The 18,061-nt window shown below is 42.2% G+C and overlaps 1 protein-coding gene across 1 annotated transcript in view; it reads left to right on the forward strand.

Annotated features, from left to right (window-relative positions):
- The window catches only part of LOC137416873 (uncharacterized), a 185,675-nt gene extending 169,242 nt beyond the window's left edge, over positions 1–16,433 (forward strand). Inside the window, exons 5-7 of the mRNA XM_078770325.1 lie at positions 1,256–1,260; positions 13,049–13,789; positions 13,874–16,433. Coding sequence (XP_078626451.1) covers positions 1,256–1,260; positions 13,049–13,789; positions 13,874–15,114 — 1,987 coding nt within the window. The 3' untranslated portion in view covers positions 15,115–16,433. The remainder of the gene's footprint in view (positions 1–1,255; positions 1,261–13,048; positions 13,790–13,873) is intronic.
- The last annotated feature ends 1,628 nt before the right edge of the window (positions 16,434–18,061 follow it).

Consider the following 18,061-nt stretch of genomic DNA (forward strand, 5'->3'; position numbering starts at 1 on the left):
GCAAAAGAAAAAGAGGGCACAATCGTATGCAATCAACATACCCATGAAACAAATCTTCACTATTATTACAAAAGGGACAGATCACCGATAACATGGCATCCAAACGATTTACAAAAGTGTTTGTTGGCAATACCCCATGAGCCAGTCTCCATTGTAAATCACCCGACCTTTTTGATAGGGTGTACCATACATTGATTTCCATTCAGGTTCAGAAGGGGGGGCCATTAGGTAAAAGAGCTTTCCATCTCATAACTCCTGCTGCAGAGGTGTTTACATTAATCAAAGAAAGACAGAACTGGTAAATAGATTTACTCTCAAGACGACTAAATTAACAAGAGCCAGTACTGACTGGGGAAAAAGTAAAACCCGGGAAAGCAACAAGTAAGTGAGGAAGCGAAGGATTATGGGATACCCATTTAACCCCAGTACTCCATGCAACCCAAGTCTAAAGGATGTACGAATGACTTCTAGAAGTACCTGACCTGCAGCTCTCATTGATCTGGTACCAGTTATCTCAGCGACTTCCTTGGCAGATCTCCAACCACAATTTGCTGAGTCACGAAGATGCCAGACATTTCTGATGCCACCTGAAATGAAGTTTTGGGCAAAACAACGGCTCTTGGGAACCTGGGGAAAGAGTGGGTTGAGGAATAGAGGTTCTCCTGCAAACATTTTAGCCTCATAGGACTCCTTTTGGCAGCTTACCACTATGGCTTGCCAAGCATTCAACAAGCTCTGGTAGAACAGAGGGAGGTGGGACACATCAACTTTTTGGGATTCGATCAAAAAAGTCTCAAGGCCGTAGCCAAGCATTCCAGCTTGCCTCAGTATTCGTTGTGCCACAGGGTGCCAGGGCAGGTTTTCAGCATTGAGCAGAAGTTGTATTGACTTCAGCCGAAACGCCATCAGCCGACACTTTAGGTCAATGAGCCCTTGGCCACCAAGAGACACCGGGCGGCAAAGTACGTCCATCCGCAACCAGTGGTAACCTCCCCAAAAGAAATTTACCAGTGCCTGTTGAATAGCTTTAAGCAAGCCTTCTGGTGGCTGCAAACAAATAAATTTATGCCACAGGACAGAGGCGACCAAGGTGTTAATAATCAGTATTCGGCCTCTAAAGGACATTTGTGGAAGGAACCTTTTCCATTTGTTGATCCGCTTGGTTGCCTGTTCTACCACTCCTTCCCAGTTAATATGGGAGTAGTGATTGGGTCGAAGATAAACACCTAGGTATTTAACCCCTTCTTTTGTCCAGCTTATGTCTTTTGGAAGAGACTGGGGGGGGGGGGGGGTAACGGGAAGCCTACCGGATGTACCGTGAGCTGAGGACACCCACAGAGCTTTGCTTTTTTGCCAATTGCACCGCAAACGTGAAGCAAGGTAAAACCTGTGTAAGGACTCAACAAGAATGGTTAGGTCCTTATCATTCTTAATGATTACACAGACATCATCAGCATATGCTGATACCATGATGTGGTTCTCTTTGCAGAAAGCACAAAGCTGGAAAGAGAGGCTCTCAGACTATTGAGTAGTGGCTCAAGAGAAAGGCTCAACAGCAACCCTGACAAAGGGCAGCCTTGCCGAACAACCCTCTGAACCTGAATGGGTGAACAAAGACGATTATTTACTTTGCACAAACTAAATATGTTGTGGTATAACAATTTCACAAAGCCTATAAACTTTTCACCAAAACCAAACTTTTGCAGAACATGGAACATGTAAGTGTGGTCAATGCTATCAAACGCCTTTTCAATGTCTAGGAAAATCAACCCAAGCCCTTCTTCCTCCTTAAGGCCACAGTCAATCAAGTCTCTAATTAAAAAGACTATCAGAGATTGATCTTCCCGGAATGCTGTAACTCTGATCAGGATGGACAACAGTGCCAATGACAACCTTTAGCCGATTGGCCAACAATTTGGAAAAAAGTTTGTAGTCAGAGCACAGTAATGAGATGGGGCACCAGTTCTCTATCCGACCGAGATCACCACCTTTTGGGAGAAGGCATACAACTGCTCTTCTACAGCTGAGGGGTAGTATGCCAGAGCATAGGCTTTCTTGTAGCACCAGCAGTACTTCTGGACCTAAAATGTCCCAAAACGCTGCAAAAAATTCCACTGGAAGGCCGTCGATCCCAGGGGCTTCTCCGTGTTCAAAGCTACGCAGAGCTATGCTTAGCTCCTCCATAGTAAACGGCTCTTCAAGACCTTGCCACTGGTCACAACTCAACGAAGGCAGGTAATTCATCATATCATCAACCATATCTTTACACACAGCTTTCTCTGCAAATAAGCCAGAAAAAAACCTTTTCACAAGCATCTTAACATCACTTTCATTTTGTGTAATATTCCCCTTAGCATCTAACAAGGAAAACATTTGCCTTTGGGACTTCTTAACCCCTTCTAATTGGGCAAAACTTTTTTTGGGGGTGTCAGAGAACTTAACATTTTGGATTCTGAGTCTAACTGACATCCCCATTACTTTTTCATGAATCAGTTCTCTTAAACAAGCTTTTTTTCTCCAATAATAACTGAAGTTTCCTGCCATTTTGAGACTTAGCCAAGTCTTCCTCTAAGTGTAAAATTTCAGTTTCTAAGAGCGAAACAGCAATCTTACTCTTGCTTGTGGAAAAGGACTTAAAATATTGACAAAAGATGTGAATCTGGGCTTTTAGTGGGGCAACTTAGCATAACAATTGTGCATTTTGTGAGGAAAGCACCAAATTTGGCACACTAGTGGGCTATCATCTTATGAAAAGATCTGGATATTGGGCCATCTCAGATTCAGAGATTTGATTTTTGCAAGATTTCGATTCGATTGGGATCGAAGAGAACACCTTCTTCGAAGTTGCCAGCCCTGAATTCTCTGGCTACATCTGGGTGCTTCATTGGAAGTGCAACCATGTCCCTCAGGTGAACAGGGACCCACTTGGCATAGTGTGTGTGGTCTGAGGCATGGAACCATGGGACCAGTTCCGTCAGGCCATCAAGGTACATCGTGAATGAAGCCTGCCACAGAGAACGCACGTAGACCAGTACCAACATCTCTAGTTCCAGCACAGTTACCCAGTACTGAAAGTTGGGAATGTCTTCTCCTCTCTGGTGACACCAGTCTTCGAACTCAGGCAGGTCTTCTGCATCATCAGCATATGTCATACAGTGGCGTTCATACACACGGTGTGGCAGGATGTGCAGTGCCGCTGCAGTGATTTGATGAGCTCTTCTTGTGCGGGTGACGTGGGCAGCTCGCAGGAAGGAGTCGGCCGTCCCTGGCGTTGCAATCTCAGCTTGCAAATCTGCAAAATCTGCAAATCTTGCAAAAATCAAATCTCTGAATCTGAGATGGCCCAATATCCAGTTCTTTTCATAATATGATAGTCTACTAGTGTGCCAAATCTGGTGCTTTCCTCACAAAATGCACAATTGTTATGCTATATTTAGCTTAGCTGCCGGACTATTTCACGTTATCCCACCATAACTGAACAGAAGAGTAACAAGGTTTTCTTTGGATGAGTGTTTCCCAAAAACTACGAAAAGCATCCTCAAAATAGCAATCCTCCAAGAAGCTGGTATTGAAAGTCCAATACACACTTTTACGAATTGACTGAGAAAAGGATAGACCAAGTACAACCAGGTGATGATCAGAGAAAGTAAAAGGGAAATGATTACAAGACACGTGTACGTTTCTAAAAGTGGATTTAATATACCATCTATCAAGCCTTGCAAGTGTTATTAACCCACTAGCACAACAGCACCATGTGTACTGAGATGTTGTACGGTGCTGTATACGCCATGCGTCAAGTAGACCAAGTGATGAAAAACAATTCAATAAATCTTTATGAGATTCTGGATGTGGTTCTGGTGTATTTCGATCTAAACTAGGTTCAAAGGTGCAATTGAAATCTCCCCCAATACAGATACAATGATCAAAGGCTACTGTGTGAAGGTAATTGGCCAAACGTGTGAAAAAATCTTTACGAGCTAAGCTGCTACTCGGAGCATATACATTGTGTAAGGTAAGGTGAAATCCTTCATAGACCACCTCTAAGGATGCTAAGTGTCCTATAACTATTTCATTAAAATTACAAGAGTCAGGAACAAACCCCGGACGAAGCAAGAAAGCAATTCCCGCAGAAACAGAAGACAGATTGCTAAAGAAGCACTGCCCAGTATTAAGGCGAAGCCAGTCAGGCTGTTAAGTCTCTGTTATGTGTGTTTCCTGCAATAAACGTATGTCGATATGTTTCTGAAACAATAACTTTTTAACTTGGAGCTGATGTAAATGGTTAGCACCACCACCATTCATGTTTGAGGTGCCAAACAGCACTTCCTTCCTTTTCATGCCTTACCAAGGGGGGTTTAGCTGCTGTTGAGACAGTTCCAACCTTGCTTTTGTAATGAATTTCCTCAGTCGATGAATTTGTGCTTTTGTTACTTCAAAATCTTTAGAATTTCTAACTATACACTTTGCAGTCTGCATGAAGGAAAGCAAGTCAGGAAAATGTTTTTGAATCATGACATTTCGCTACCTAAATGTCTCGTTTAGAAAGGTCACAATATCCTCGGGGGTGGGGGGGGGGGGGTATTTGTAACTGCTCAGATGACGACTGTGACGGCTCAGTCACCTCCATGTCATCATCTGAAGCAGACAGCCCAGATAGCATTCCACCAGGTTCGTAAATTTCAGTTTGGACCTTTACCAACTCGTTTATGGACTGGTCTTGGGTCTGGGGGGGCCTGGGGAGGTCTACTTCGACATGAGATGGGGCTGTTGCACCACCATCTTGTACAACTACGTCGGGCACCTCCGCCGGGTCCACACAAACTGTATTCTGATCATTTGTTGCAGTGGGAACATTGGGAAGGATTGTCGCACTATTTTGTTGAGGCTCAGGTAGTGGTGGTGGTGGTGATGATGATGATGATGGTGATATCTCCTGACATTCAACCAAAGTCTCATCAATAATAATAGACCCTTCATTTGTACAATTATTTGATGGAACCGTACCACCTTGTGCACTTTGGAATAAAATTCCATCATTGGATGGTAATCCATCTTTTTTTCTCACTACCTTGAGGTTCCTCAGCTACTGCACCACTCGTATACAGTACAACTACTTTGGGGGCAATAGTGGGGCCACGAGGAGCGGAGGCTCTACGTTTTTTTGCCACAGTCACAAAACCCTCCTCACTCTGTAAGGACAGTGTCAGCGGAAACATTTGAGACACTGACTGGGTGTCACCTCCTCCACCACACGAGGTAGTGGGTTGTTAACCGTTTTACAATCTTGATCAACGTGGCCTGATTCCCCACACTTTGAACAAGCAGCTTTCGGACAAAGTCTCTTTAAATGCCCAAACGCCCCACAGAGAAAACATGTTGAGGTCACTGATGAAGCATATATTTGATAATCACGGTCATCAATTTTAATCTTAAATGAAATCTTTAAACGCGTATCATCCCAACGGTCTGGAAGAACCATGTGAAGCTGCCCTCGAAAGCTCATCACGTGCTTCGCTTTTTCATGGCGGCACCCGAGGGGGATCATCGAGATTCTCGAAATGATTGTACCATATTGAGACAAAACAGATACGAGTTTTTCATTGGACACGAAAGGAGGACAATTTGAAACGATCATTTTCATTGCAGGGACATCCATTGGGGAGGCCATAACAAAGTGACCACTCTCTGTGGTTAACCCGGAACTCACGACATCGTGAACTAGATGCTCATCCGCAACGAAGACCACAACCTTCTGGTTCATACGTGATGCAGCACGTACATGTTCGATTCCGATAACCTCTCCAACCGCCAAGACGATCTCTTCGGTCTCATCAATGTTATTCCTAACCTAACCTATTCCTAATCTAACCTAACCTATTCCTAACCTAACGGTCGCCTAACCCTAATCCCTTCAGGAGGAACACAAACCAGAGCATGTTTGCGGGTTAACGATTCGAACGCAGCGTCTTGCTACGAACGAGTCGTCGCCATGATTAAAACAAAGGAACTCCGTTTTACCCAAACAACTCGGGTTGAGGAGATTAAAAAGAAAAAAAAGGAAAAGGTAGTAATAATTAATCCAAACGAAAGAAAATAAATATGATTTAAAGTGGAACGTCTATACTCCGGTAAGACGCCGGATTAACGACAGAGAAAAAAACGAAACCAAAATTTTATCGCGATAACCAATGCCCAGAACGGGGAAAGGCCTACCGCCAATGCCTTCAAATAGCTGCTCTCTCTCTCTCTCTCTCTCTCTCTCTCTCTCTCTCTCTCTCTCTCTCTCTCTCTCTTGTCTCGACAAAGAGAGGAAAACACGGGGAAAACTCCACAAATACATACAAGACACAAAGGGAGCGAAATGGGGATAGGAAAGACGCCAACACAGCACTGTACTCACAGCTCAGCGCATACAGCCGCCATGACGCCACACCCAAATCGTAACAGCCTGGGGGGGCGAGAGAGAACGAGAGAGAACGAGAGAGAACGAGAACGAACGAACGAGAACAAAAAGAGGGCCGTCTTCACAGCTTGCTCGACGGCTCTGTGTGTGTAGCAATCAATGGCTCGTTTCAGTATTGGGAGCTCAGACGTGGGAAGCGTTGGACTTGGCCACCCTGTACTGCCAACTTCATTCAACGATCTTGTTGAGCAAGCTTAGTGCTGGCCAACTAAAATAAACCATTTATTTTATTTGATCTTTCACCTTGTGTGTTTTTGTGTCTGTATGGACGGTTTGAAATCTGGAATCTTCACATTTCAAGTCAATTGGATGAAAATTGAGGATTTTAGATATTTGGCCTATGTTGACCTTTTCACCGATATTTACCTCATAAGTACTTGGTGGTTGAATTCAGTGACCATATATGCAAATCCTCTTAACATTTCAAGTAGATCGGATGAAAATTGAGGATTTTAGAAACTTGAAAAAGTTGGTGACCTTTGGCCTGTGTTGACCTTTTGACTTTTGCCCCCAAAAAACAAAAGGCTTCTTGTTTTTGACCAACTCTTCCATTTGGTGAAGTTTCGTGAAGATCCGTTGAAAATTGTGACCTGCAGGCGACTGACATACAGACAAACAGACAGACAAACAGAGAATAATGCACAAGACCAACTAATATCCTTGAAAAATCTTTGATTTCCACAAGTAACAAACAGAGACATAAAACGTATAAAAAAAGGGGCGGGAGTCAAGACAGGGAGAGGGAGGGAAGGACACAAGCTCAACAACAGTAGAGAGAATGGACACCTGTCGATCTGTGGAAGGGGCAAATGCAGAGTTGATATTGAGGCAAACGCGGCGTTGAGGCATTCGGCTTTTTCACGTGCAGTGTCATGTGTGTGGCCATATGAGGTAAGGGAGGGGAGGGAATGGGAAAAAAACACCAGAAACAAATTTCACCAGATGCTACCAGGACGTGGAGGAGGGAGACAGGTTTGAGAGTTCAGTCTTGAGAGTGGAGATATTATTTCCTGGCTCTTCTGAGGGTAGACCCACACTTGTTGCGAACTTTGTGAAAGGAAATTTTGAGAATTTTTTAATGCCAGTAAATTGCAGAATTTTTTTTGGGGATTAATTTTACAATCCTTATTTTATTGTCCCCCGTCGCACAGCGGAGCGAAAGGGGGACTATGGTTTTCCCCTCCGTCCATGTGTCCGTGCGTGTTTGCGTGCAGGCGTGCGTGCGGGCATGCGTGCATGCATAAGCGAAGGACCGCATTCGAATTTGGTGTGTGGGTGCAACCCACGTCAAAATCCAAGATGGCCGCCACCATGTATGTCTGATGCCATGTATATCTGAACCTTGTGAGATGAATATCTTGAAAAATAAGCGAAGTACCAACTTCTAATTTGGTGTGTGGGTGTATTTCGGCATAAGGAAGAAGGCTATTGAAAATTGGGTCGCCACATCAAAATCCAAGATGGCCGCCACCATATATATGTCTGAACCTTGTGAGCGAAATATCTCGAAAAATAAGCGAAGTACCAACTTCTAATCTGGTGTGTGGGTGTATCTAGGCATAAGGAAGAAGGCTATTGAAAATTGGGTCGCCACGTCAAAATCCAAGATGGCCGCCCCCATGTATTTCTCAACCTTGTGAGCGAAATATCATATCATAGCATGTTTTCTGCGTCTTACACTTTGTCAACTCACATCACTTCACCGATGGGGGACCTAGGCGTAACGCTTGTTTAAATTGAATGAAACACTTGAAAACTGTTGAACACAAATCGCCATCTTCTTACTTTCAATAACCTGTGGTTTGGCAGTGCACGGACATGTTAAATTGGGTGGTGTATAAATATAAAGCAGGGCTTGGACATGTTAAATCGGGTGGTGTATAAGGGTGATGTAAAATACATCTTCAATGGCGCTTAACATCTGGAATTTTCTTTTTAACAACCTTTAACTTCATGATTATATTTAAATTGAAGGACAGTGTTGAAGAATAACTTAGCCTTGAAGTAATTGACAAACTCAAGAATCAATGTCCAAATGTCAGAAGATGATTGACTCATTTTTAATTCGCACGGAGGACTTCACTTAGGTTACAAAGAAGATATACGTCAAAAGAATGCAGAAAACCACTTGGCAAGAATCAAAATCCAAGAAGAGCACACACACACACTCACACACACACACACACACGCAAAACACACACACACACACACACACATGCATATAAACACACACACACACATGCATATAAACACACACACACATGCATATAAACACACACACACACACACACACACCCCAATTCCAAAGCAAAATCCTGAATCTTTGGTCCAGCAAAGCCTTCTTATACTTGTGAAGAACAATGAGAATGGGGCTGGGGCTGAGGGGAGGAGACAGGAAGAGGGAGGAGCGTAGATTTGGGGTATGTGGAACGAGATAAGGAGTTCAACAAGATTCAAGAAACCTTTGCAAATTTAACAGTAATTCGTGGTCTCTTGGTGCCACCTCTTGGATCTCCATGGTAAGGAAGGTCCTTCCTTGAACATTTTGTGATGAGGGGAACACATTACACAGCTCGTTATCTCCTTGACTCAGCTCTGAATGTCCAAGTGCCTGATTTACATGTCGTTACAAGGCATCTGCCATGTCTTATCCTTCAGTACAAACAAGTTTTATGGCTTTAAAGAAAACAACTCGGCCCCTTGACAAGGACCATCTGTGTCACTGCAGGAGAAAGTACTGAGAAAACAACTCCTTGACGAGGACCACCTTGACGAGGACCATCTGTGTAAGCTCTCAGCCAGCTTGGGGGAGGTTGGGTCACAGAAAGTTTAATTCTCAGTACTTATGAAGATGCAGTTATATCTAATTGTCTTAAATACATTTACCATTTTGTCTCTTTACTATCACATAGGATGTATCGAATTAATAGAGTATTAACTTCAGTTTGTTGGCTTGAAAGAAAGTGTGTAATTGGCTTTCCTGGAGAAAAGGAATTTTATGACACTGGTTGCTGAGGTAATTATCTGGTCCTCAAGAGGGAGGGACGGTGCTTGAATCAGTTACAGATGTTAAAACTTTTGCAATATGTTTTTTTAACACACTACATACTTATACAGACTGACGAGCAATTCAAGAGTTTTTGTTCTGTAGTATAAATCATTGAGTATATGAGTTAAAGTTTAAATCCATGGAAAGTAATATGAAATCATAGGAGAGAAGTATTTTGAACAAAGTATCTTTTGTGAAACTTTAATTATCGGCTCATCAGGTGTGGATACGTCATGCAACACGAATTTGGCCTTCACATCTCCAAGATAAAGTTTTTCAAAAGTTACAAACTGCAGGAAACTTTTCCCAAACTTATATACATGTTAAAATCTGAATACATACCTTATTTGTTGAATATAATGAATGTCCATATCATATGTATTGTATAAATAGTACATTTATTTGTTGTACAGATATTTAATGAAAGAAGCTTATTCTTTAGTCTATCACAAATCAAATTGCGAAACTCTGATAAGGGAGCTCACAACTCGAGCTGGCAGGTTGCCCTGGAAACGAGTTCGCCTGCAGCCGTAGTCTGATTTACGACTTTCAGTCCAAAGCTCTCAGTAAAATAAATGTTTATAGTTGGTAGGCCTTATAAAGAAGCAATTTATGCTGATCTACATAGTATATTAATGAAGTTTTCAGCCTTATAAAAGAAGCAATTAAAACTCAAATCTTGCAGCAAGCGGTTGAGGCTCAAGAAAGTCACTCAGTTCAGAAATTTAGTACGCAAATAATTAATTCCACTTCCACAACAGTTAACCCTCGTTAATTCGGCCGAATTTGTTCCCAGCACCCAATGTCGGATTGGCGAGATTGTCGGATAAACTATTTTGATCCCAATCCCCCAAGCATTCAATTAGCATCTCCATGGAAACAGTAATTGATGATGTCGGTAAGCGTGCATGTTGTCGGCAAGCATGACGTCCGTTGGCATGTTATCCCGATTATGATCAATAGCCTACAGAAACTGGGTGTATTGTACAACAATTGTTGGAAATGAAAACATAAGATCATTACATAACTTGTAATATTTTTATTTACACACGTCTGGTTTCAGCCGAGAGAACAGACCAGTCTCGTCCATATTGTAGACGTCCTTCAGATCGTACTTGGAAAGGATTCATCTCAGGTCCTGTTTCCCCTTGTCGACGTCGTTTGTGTTCACTCTCGCAGAATCGTCATCTATGATGTGTTTTGATATGCCACAGTGTTTCTTGAAACGATCTAACCATTGTTTACGCTGTAATATCTCCACTCTAGTCAGATGTACTGAGACAGAGAATACCACATTCTTGCAGGCAATTTCAATAGAACACTTGCAAGTACAAACTACAATTACACCACGTACATTTCAACAACACACTCTGGACGTCCACACAGGTTCTTCTTGCACTTGGAGAGTTCTTCCGACTATTTTGTCATGTGGGTTCTTTGATGATAGTGAAGAGAAGCAGATGGGTATTTTAAGGTGATCATAGGTCATTGTAACCCAGACAAGTAGATGCCGCAGTCCAGACATTTCACAGGTTGGAGCTTGAAGAATGTGGAAGTCTGAGATAAGAGGACGGAGTTTGCACTTTGGCCAGCAAACTGCTTAGAACAGATAAAAAAAGGTCACCACACGAGCTTCTGTCTGTTCTAAGCTCCAGCACCATTTTATTTAATAGTTCTAACGATTATATAATTTTCACAAGGCTCATCTTCATTATTATTAGCATTAGCACATTAATAATTGTAATGTCTTGCTATTGTCAGAGTTTTAGACTCAAGCAATTTGGATGTAAGTGAAAACTCACTTAGAGGGACATATTCAGATCAGCAATCATACAGAAGTACTGAAAGACTTCCACACCATCCACTCGAGTAGGAAAAATTGTCAACGGCAAACTCTTCCCCAAATTTCTTTGCCTTCTCCATGATCATCTCTTTCTTGACTTGTAGGTCTCTTGATCTAACGTCATTAAACCACATAAGGAGGGCAGCTTCCAACTCTGGGCTCTTTACATGCTCTGCTCGTTGTCGACTGACTTGTGGACTCTGACAGAGACAGCCACTTGTCTTTCTGTTTCAGGATGTCGAGACAGGTGACCTTCCAATGGTGATTCCCCACTCCAATGAAAAGTGGCTTCGGATGTCTTCCTGTGTAGCCTTTGGTTGGGCTTCCTTGAACAAGCAGAGTTCCTTCTTCCTTCCTGCAGTGATTTCAAGTCTGGCTCTTTTCGTCGGCGGTCATGACATTTTGTCTGTTTGCAAAGTTGGAATGATGAAGGGACAGAATTCCCTCCCTTTTATACACAGGAATAGAGAAATTACCCCGTCTCACTGCCCGTTAGATGGTTTCACGTTGGTCATTAATTGCTGAAGAACATCGATTGCTCCACTGTATCATTGTGACCCAGCATATTTGCATATGTTAACTATGAGTGGCCTTGATCTGTTGCACTGTTACCACTGCAATCCCTGATGGACCTTTGATCATAAACTTGACAAAAATGGTGTTTTGTGAGATCAAACGATGACAGTTTATTTTGGTTAGGAGTCCATCTCAGCCCAGTTGCTAATGACTTACCGTCTCGGTAAATATATTATTCCGAACCACCACTAGTGTTTGCATGCCTCCACGCCGGTGCATTGCTGATTAGGCAATCAGATCATGGTGCCTGGTGAAGGCTAATTGACTGTGTTGTTTATCGGATTATAGAGACCATTTTACGTGTTTTGATGGTTTTGTAATGCATTTCCCCTGCCCGAGTCGGATAGTGCGATTTCTGGATGAGAGGGATAAAGTGAATGGCGGAAATATCTTCCCTGGATGTTTTGGTCGGATCGTGAGATTTCTGGATCAAGCGGGGTCGGAATAAAGGGGTTGAGTGTATCCATTCCATGGCGTAACATGTTCTATGGACTCTCGAGATTGTTCTCAATCTCATTTCCCTGCAAAAGACTGACGCTGATTTGTACACAGGTGATATCTATCCTGTAAATGTGGAAGGCAGACAACACAATAACGATTCATCTGTCACAGAAGATTCAAGATTTGCTTCTGCAAGGGAAGGTTCAGATGATATTCACATGACAAACGGAAGTGCTTCGTGTGTTGAAACAGGTGAGTGGAAATATTTGTGTTGAGAAAATATCTATTTTTTGGAAATGTGTTAAATATTTCACATTTTGATTTTGACACGAAAAAATGTTGTTCTTTGTTTCAGTAGAACAATCCAGAAGTAATATGGGACAAATAAGGTACATTCACAGCTTGACAGTGATGAAGAAGCCTTTTTTGAAGAAACAATCACAAAATCAAGACTCACTTTCGATGAAATACAAGTCCATGTCTGGGCCTCGCAACACCAAGATTAATATTAAATTAAACAAACAGAAAAACGTTGTAGAAAGGCAAAAACGTTATAAGTGTAATGTGTGCAGAATGGATTTTGCTTCAACAGGTTACCTCAAAATACACATGATGGTCCATACAGGAGTGCGACCCCACAAATGCTCGATATGTGATAAAGGTTTCTCTCTAAAAGACAATTTGAAATTACATATGAGGATCCATACAGGAGAGCGTCCTCACAAATGCTCGATATGTGATCAAAGTTTCTCCGTAAAAGGCAATTTGAAAATGCATATGAGGATCCATACAGGAGAGAAACCTCACAAATGCTCGATATGTGATAAAGGTTTCTCTCGAAAAGGCAGTTTGAAATTACATATGAGGATCCATACAGGAGAGCGTCCTCACAAATGCTCCATATGTGATAAAGGTTTCTCTCAAAAAGGCAAATTGAAATTACATATGATGGTCCATGCAGGAGAGCGACCTTACAAATGCTCGATATGTGATAAAGATTTCTCTCAAAAAGGCAGTTTGAAATTACATGTGAAGATCCACACAGGAGAGCGACCCAACAAATGCTCCATATGTGATAAAGGTTTCTCTCAAAAAGGCAAATTGAAATTACATATGATGGTCCATGCAGGAGAGCGACCTTACAAATGCTCGATATGTGATAAAGATTTCTCTCAAAAAGGCGAATTGAAAAGGCATATGAACATCCACACAGGAGAGCGTCCACACAAATGCTCAATATGTGATAAAGATTTCTCTCGAAAAGTCAGTTTGAAATTACATATGAGGATCCATACAGGAGAGCGACCTTACAAATGCTCGATATGTGAAAAAGATTTCTCTCAAAAAGGCAGTTTGAAATTACATGTGAAGATCCACACAGGAGAGCGACCCAACAAATGCTCCATATGTGAAAAAGGTTTCTCTCAAAAAGGCAAATTGAAATTACATATGATGGTCCATGCAGGAGAGCGACCTTACAAATGCTCGATATGTGATAAAGATTTCTCTCAAAAAGGCGAATTGAAAAGGCATATGAACATCCACACAGGAGAGCGACCACACAAATGCTCAATATGTGATAAAGGTTTCTCTGAAAAAGGCAAATTGAAATTACATATGAGGATCCATACAGGAGAGCGACCCCACAAATGCTCGATATGTGACAAAGGTTTCTCTCAAAAAGGCAAATTGAATTTACATATGAGGATCCATACAGGAGAGCGACCTTACAAATGCTCGATATGTGATAAAGATTTCTCTCAAAAAGGCGAATTGAAAAGGCATATGAACATCCACACAGGAGAGCGACCACACAAATGCTCAATATGTGATAAAGGTTTCTCTGAAAAAGGCAAATTGAAATTACATATGAGGATCCATACAGGAGAGCGACCCCACAAATGCTCGATATGTGACAAAGGTTTCTCTCAAAAAGGCAAATTGAATTTACATATGAGGATCCATACAGGAGAACGACCTGACAAATGCTCGATATGTGATAAAAGCTTCTCTCGAAAATATGAATTGAAATTTCACATGATGATCCACACAGGAGAGTATCCTCACAAATGCTCGATATGTGACAAAGGTTTCTCTCAAAAAGGCATTTTGAAATTACATATGAGGATCCATACAGGAGAGCGACCTGACAAATGCTCGATATGTGATAAAGGTTTCTCTGAAAAAGCCAAATTGAAATTACATATGAGGATCCATACAGGAGAGCGACCTTACAAATGCTCGATATGTGATAAAGGTTTCTCTGAAAAAGGCAAATTGAAATTACATATGAGGATCCATACAGGAGAGCGACCTGACAAATGCTCGATATGTGATAAAAGCTTCTCTCGAAAATATGAATTGAAATTTCACATGATGATCCACACAGGAGAGTATCCTCACAAATGCTCGATATGTGATAAAGGTTTCTCTGAAAAAGCCAAATTGAAATTACATATGAGGATCCATACAGGAGAGCGACCTTACAAATGCTCGATATGTGATAAAGGTTTCTCTGAAAAAGGCAAATTGAAATTACATATGAGGATCCATACAGGAGAGTATCCTCATGAATGCTCAATATGTGATAAAGGTTTCTCTCAAAAAGGCAAATTGAAATTACACTTGAATATCCATACAGGAGAGCGACCTTACAAATGCCCGATATGTGATAAAAGCTTCTCTCAAAAAGGCGATTTGACAATGCATATGAAGGTCCATACAGGAGAGCTGAAAAATTGAAATACCAGGGCATGACAAATGAGGTTAAGAGGGTTTCGAAATTGAAGAAACTTGAAATTGTACCTGTGATCATCGGAGCAACTGGGAATCCGGATGATCAAGAAAACCCTAACTGAGCACTTAAAAAGGAATATGTCCCTGGCAGGAAATATCAGGACAAAAATTCTACAGGTGGAGGCTGTCAGAGCTTCAGTGAGGATTCTAAAAATAGCCTTTGGACCAAAGCTATGAGAATTATGTTTCACAAACTGGTTCTTGAATAATAGTCCTTTACCGGAAAAGGAGGTGGAGATTTTGAATTCTGGGAGACCTGCCTACCACCTCCTAAAATCTGCCTATGGAGATAACAACCAATGAGACCATCCTTACAAATGGTGACAAGGATGTGACAAGGATTTTATTTCCATACGAAGCTTGAACTTCCATCGTGCAACCCACTCTGGAGTGCTCGCATAAAAGTGCTCTGAAAGTGGGAAAAGTTTTGCTGATAAAGGTTTGTTAAATTCACAGAGCAGTACCCATAATGGGTTGTATGTGCCCTCTTGTAAGCGATCCTCAGCAGTAGGCAAGGTATAAAGTGAACCAGTAAGGAGAAAGCTATCATGAAAGCATACAGCCCTTTCGCCAAATACATTGTAAGCACAACTCCTTGGAGTACCACCTGTAACCCCTGACAACCAGCCAGCACCCCAAACCCCTTGATCAAACCCATACGGCTATCTCTCACCAGAATGTCCACAGCAATGACTGCAAGTTGGTGTCAGAAGGCAAGAAGAATCTCAAAATTCTGACCCCATCTGTGTCCTCAAACTAAATTTGAAGAAAATTGCAGCTTAAAAAGATAAGTAATTTATTAATTTGGCTCTCCATATTCTCATCATCGAGAATTGTTGAAAAATTGATGCCAAGAACTCAAATGGCGAAAATAACTTAATCTCTCAATTTGATATTGGAACTCATCATGCTCCTTTCAGGGCCTTTTTTTGGTTTCCAGTTTGAAATTATTGTCTCTGTTCTTGCCATGTATCCAGGAACTTCCATTTGAGTTTTTTGATTGTGACCAGTGTTTCGGAATTTTGTTTTCTATCTGATGTAGTTGTTTTTCTTGGTTTTTTTTTTTGTTATGCTCTGATGGCATCTTTCCATGGTAGTTTGAGCATTTATTTTTTACTCGATCTTTGCTGTCGTCCATGTTTAATTGCCATGCGTGATATGTGCAGAACACCCTTGATGTAAAATTGTTTATCAGGAGAAGCCTTCTGCCTATGTTTTTCATTAAACTTGAATTTGTGAAGGGTTTCCCAATAAAGAGACGTCTTCAAAGCACAAATGCACTGTCTGTGTTATTGTGAAAATGTAATGGCACATTATGATCAATTATCAGTCAGTGGAGACTTTCGATTTGTCCATATCCCCAAAAGTAATCCTTATCAAATCAAGAGTTATTCACCAAACGAGTTGAAAGCCTTTTGTAGCATTTTCCATCATTACATGACTGCACTTCATGCCATCACTGTTTGCTGACAAGCAGCTCAGTTACATAGGCCCTTATGTGGAAGGCCACACATCTGGTTGCCACCACATTTTTCTCAACATCAATCGCAATGCATTGTTTTTGTCGGGAATACCTTTGAAGACAGACTTCCAAAGAAGAGTATAGAGGAACAAACCCCTGTGACCCGCACCCCCAAAGGTTGAGATTCAAGTCGATGTGGCCACTGGCTCGACCAAGCAGTAATAATTATTCCTACTGACACCAATTCCAAAAACAGATCCTTGCAACTGCAGACCAATCAGCCTGCTCCCAATCATCAGCAAGGTCATGGCAGCCATCAAAACTTCTGATATTAAGTCCTTCCTCTTCTACAATGGCTTGATCTGAGATCATCAATATGGATTCAGACCTGGTCATTCTACTCTCGACATCCTGCTTCGGCTGTCTCAACAATGGATGGATGTCATTAACTCCAGACAGGAAATCAGAGCCGTCTCCCTTGGCATATCTCATGCCTTTGATACGGCATGGGACCCCACGATGCGTACCAAACTCTCCTCTTGTGGTATCTATGGAAATCTCCACGCAGGTCTCATGGAATTTCTCCTGTCATATTCAACGTGGGGCTGCAAATGGAATTCCCTCATCTCTTCCTGAACAGGCTGGAGGTCCTCAAGGCAGTGTTCTGTGTCCTGTGGTTTTTCACATCTTCATCAATGATCTTTATGACTCTCTGGAAAATCGTTATCTGTTTGCTGATGACTCCACTCTCTGCCGCTCCATTCCTCTTCCCTCAGATCGGCAGTCTGCTGCCTCCTCACTCTCTGAAGATCTGGACAAAATCACAGACTGGTCAAACAAGTGGAACATGTCTTTCAATCCTGACAAATCACACACTCTTACTATGTCTCTCCGAAAAGATCGACTGGACAACCCTCCCATCTACTTTCTCAACAATCCTCTCCAAGAAGTTCTGTCGCTCAAGATTTTGGGTCTCACTATCTGCCATGATCTTTCTTGGGAAAACCACATTTCCAAGCTGGCCTCCAAAGCCAGTCGCCGACTGGGCATCCTCCGTCGTGCGAAGTCCTTCCTCGGCACACCTGAGCTCCTCACCACATACAAGGCTTTCATCCGCAGCTCAATGGAATACTGTTCTCCCCTATGGGCCGGTGCTCCTGCCTCACACCTAGCTCGGCTTCACGCTGTTGAAACCAAAGCTTTCAGAATTATTGGAATCTCCCGCGATGAAGCTATCTCTGAGGGCCTTTCACTCACTCACCGCAGGCAGGTAGGTGGTCTTTCTGTCTTCTACCGACTCCTCTCCGGCCTTGCACCCCCAGCTCTCTCTGTGCTCTGTCCCCCAAATATTCCTACAGGTCGCACAAGATCTGCCAGCAACCCTCTGATGGTTAAACCGCCGAAATCTCGGCTCTCTGCTCACCTTCACTC

Source organism: Myxine glutinosa, chromosome 1 (assembly GCF_964187855.1).
Source record: "Myxine glutinosa chromosome 1, kmMyxGlut1.1, whole genome shotgun sequence".
Lineage (NCBI taxonomy): Eukaryota > Metazoa > Chordata > Myxini > Myxiniformes > Myxinidae > Myxine > Myxine glutinosa.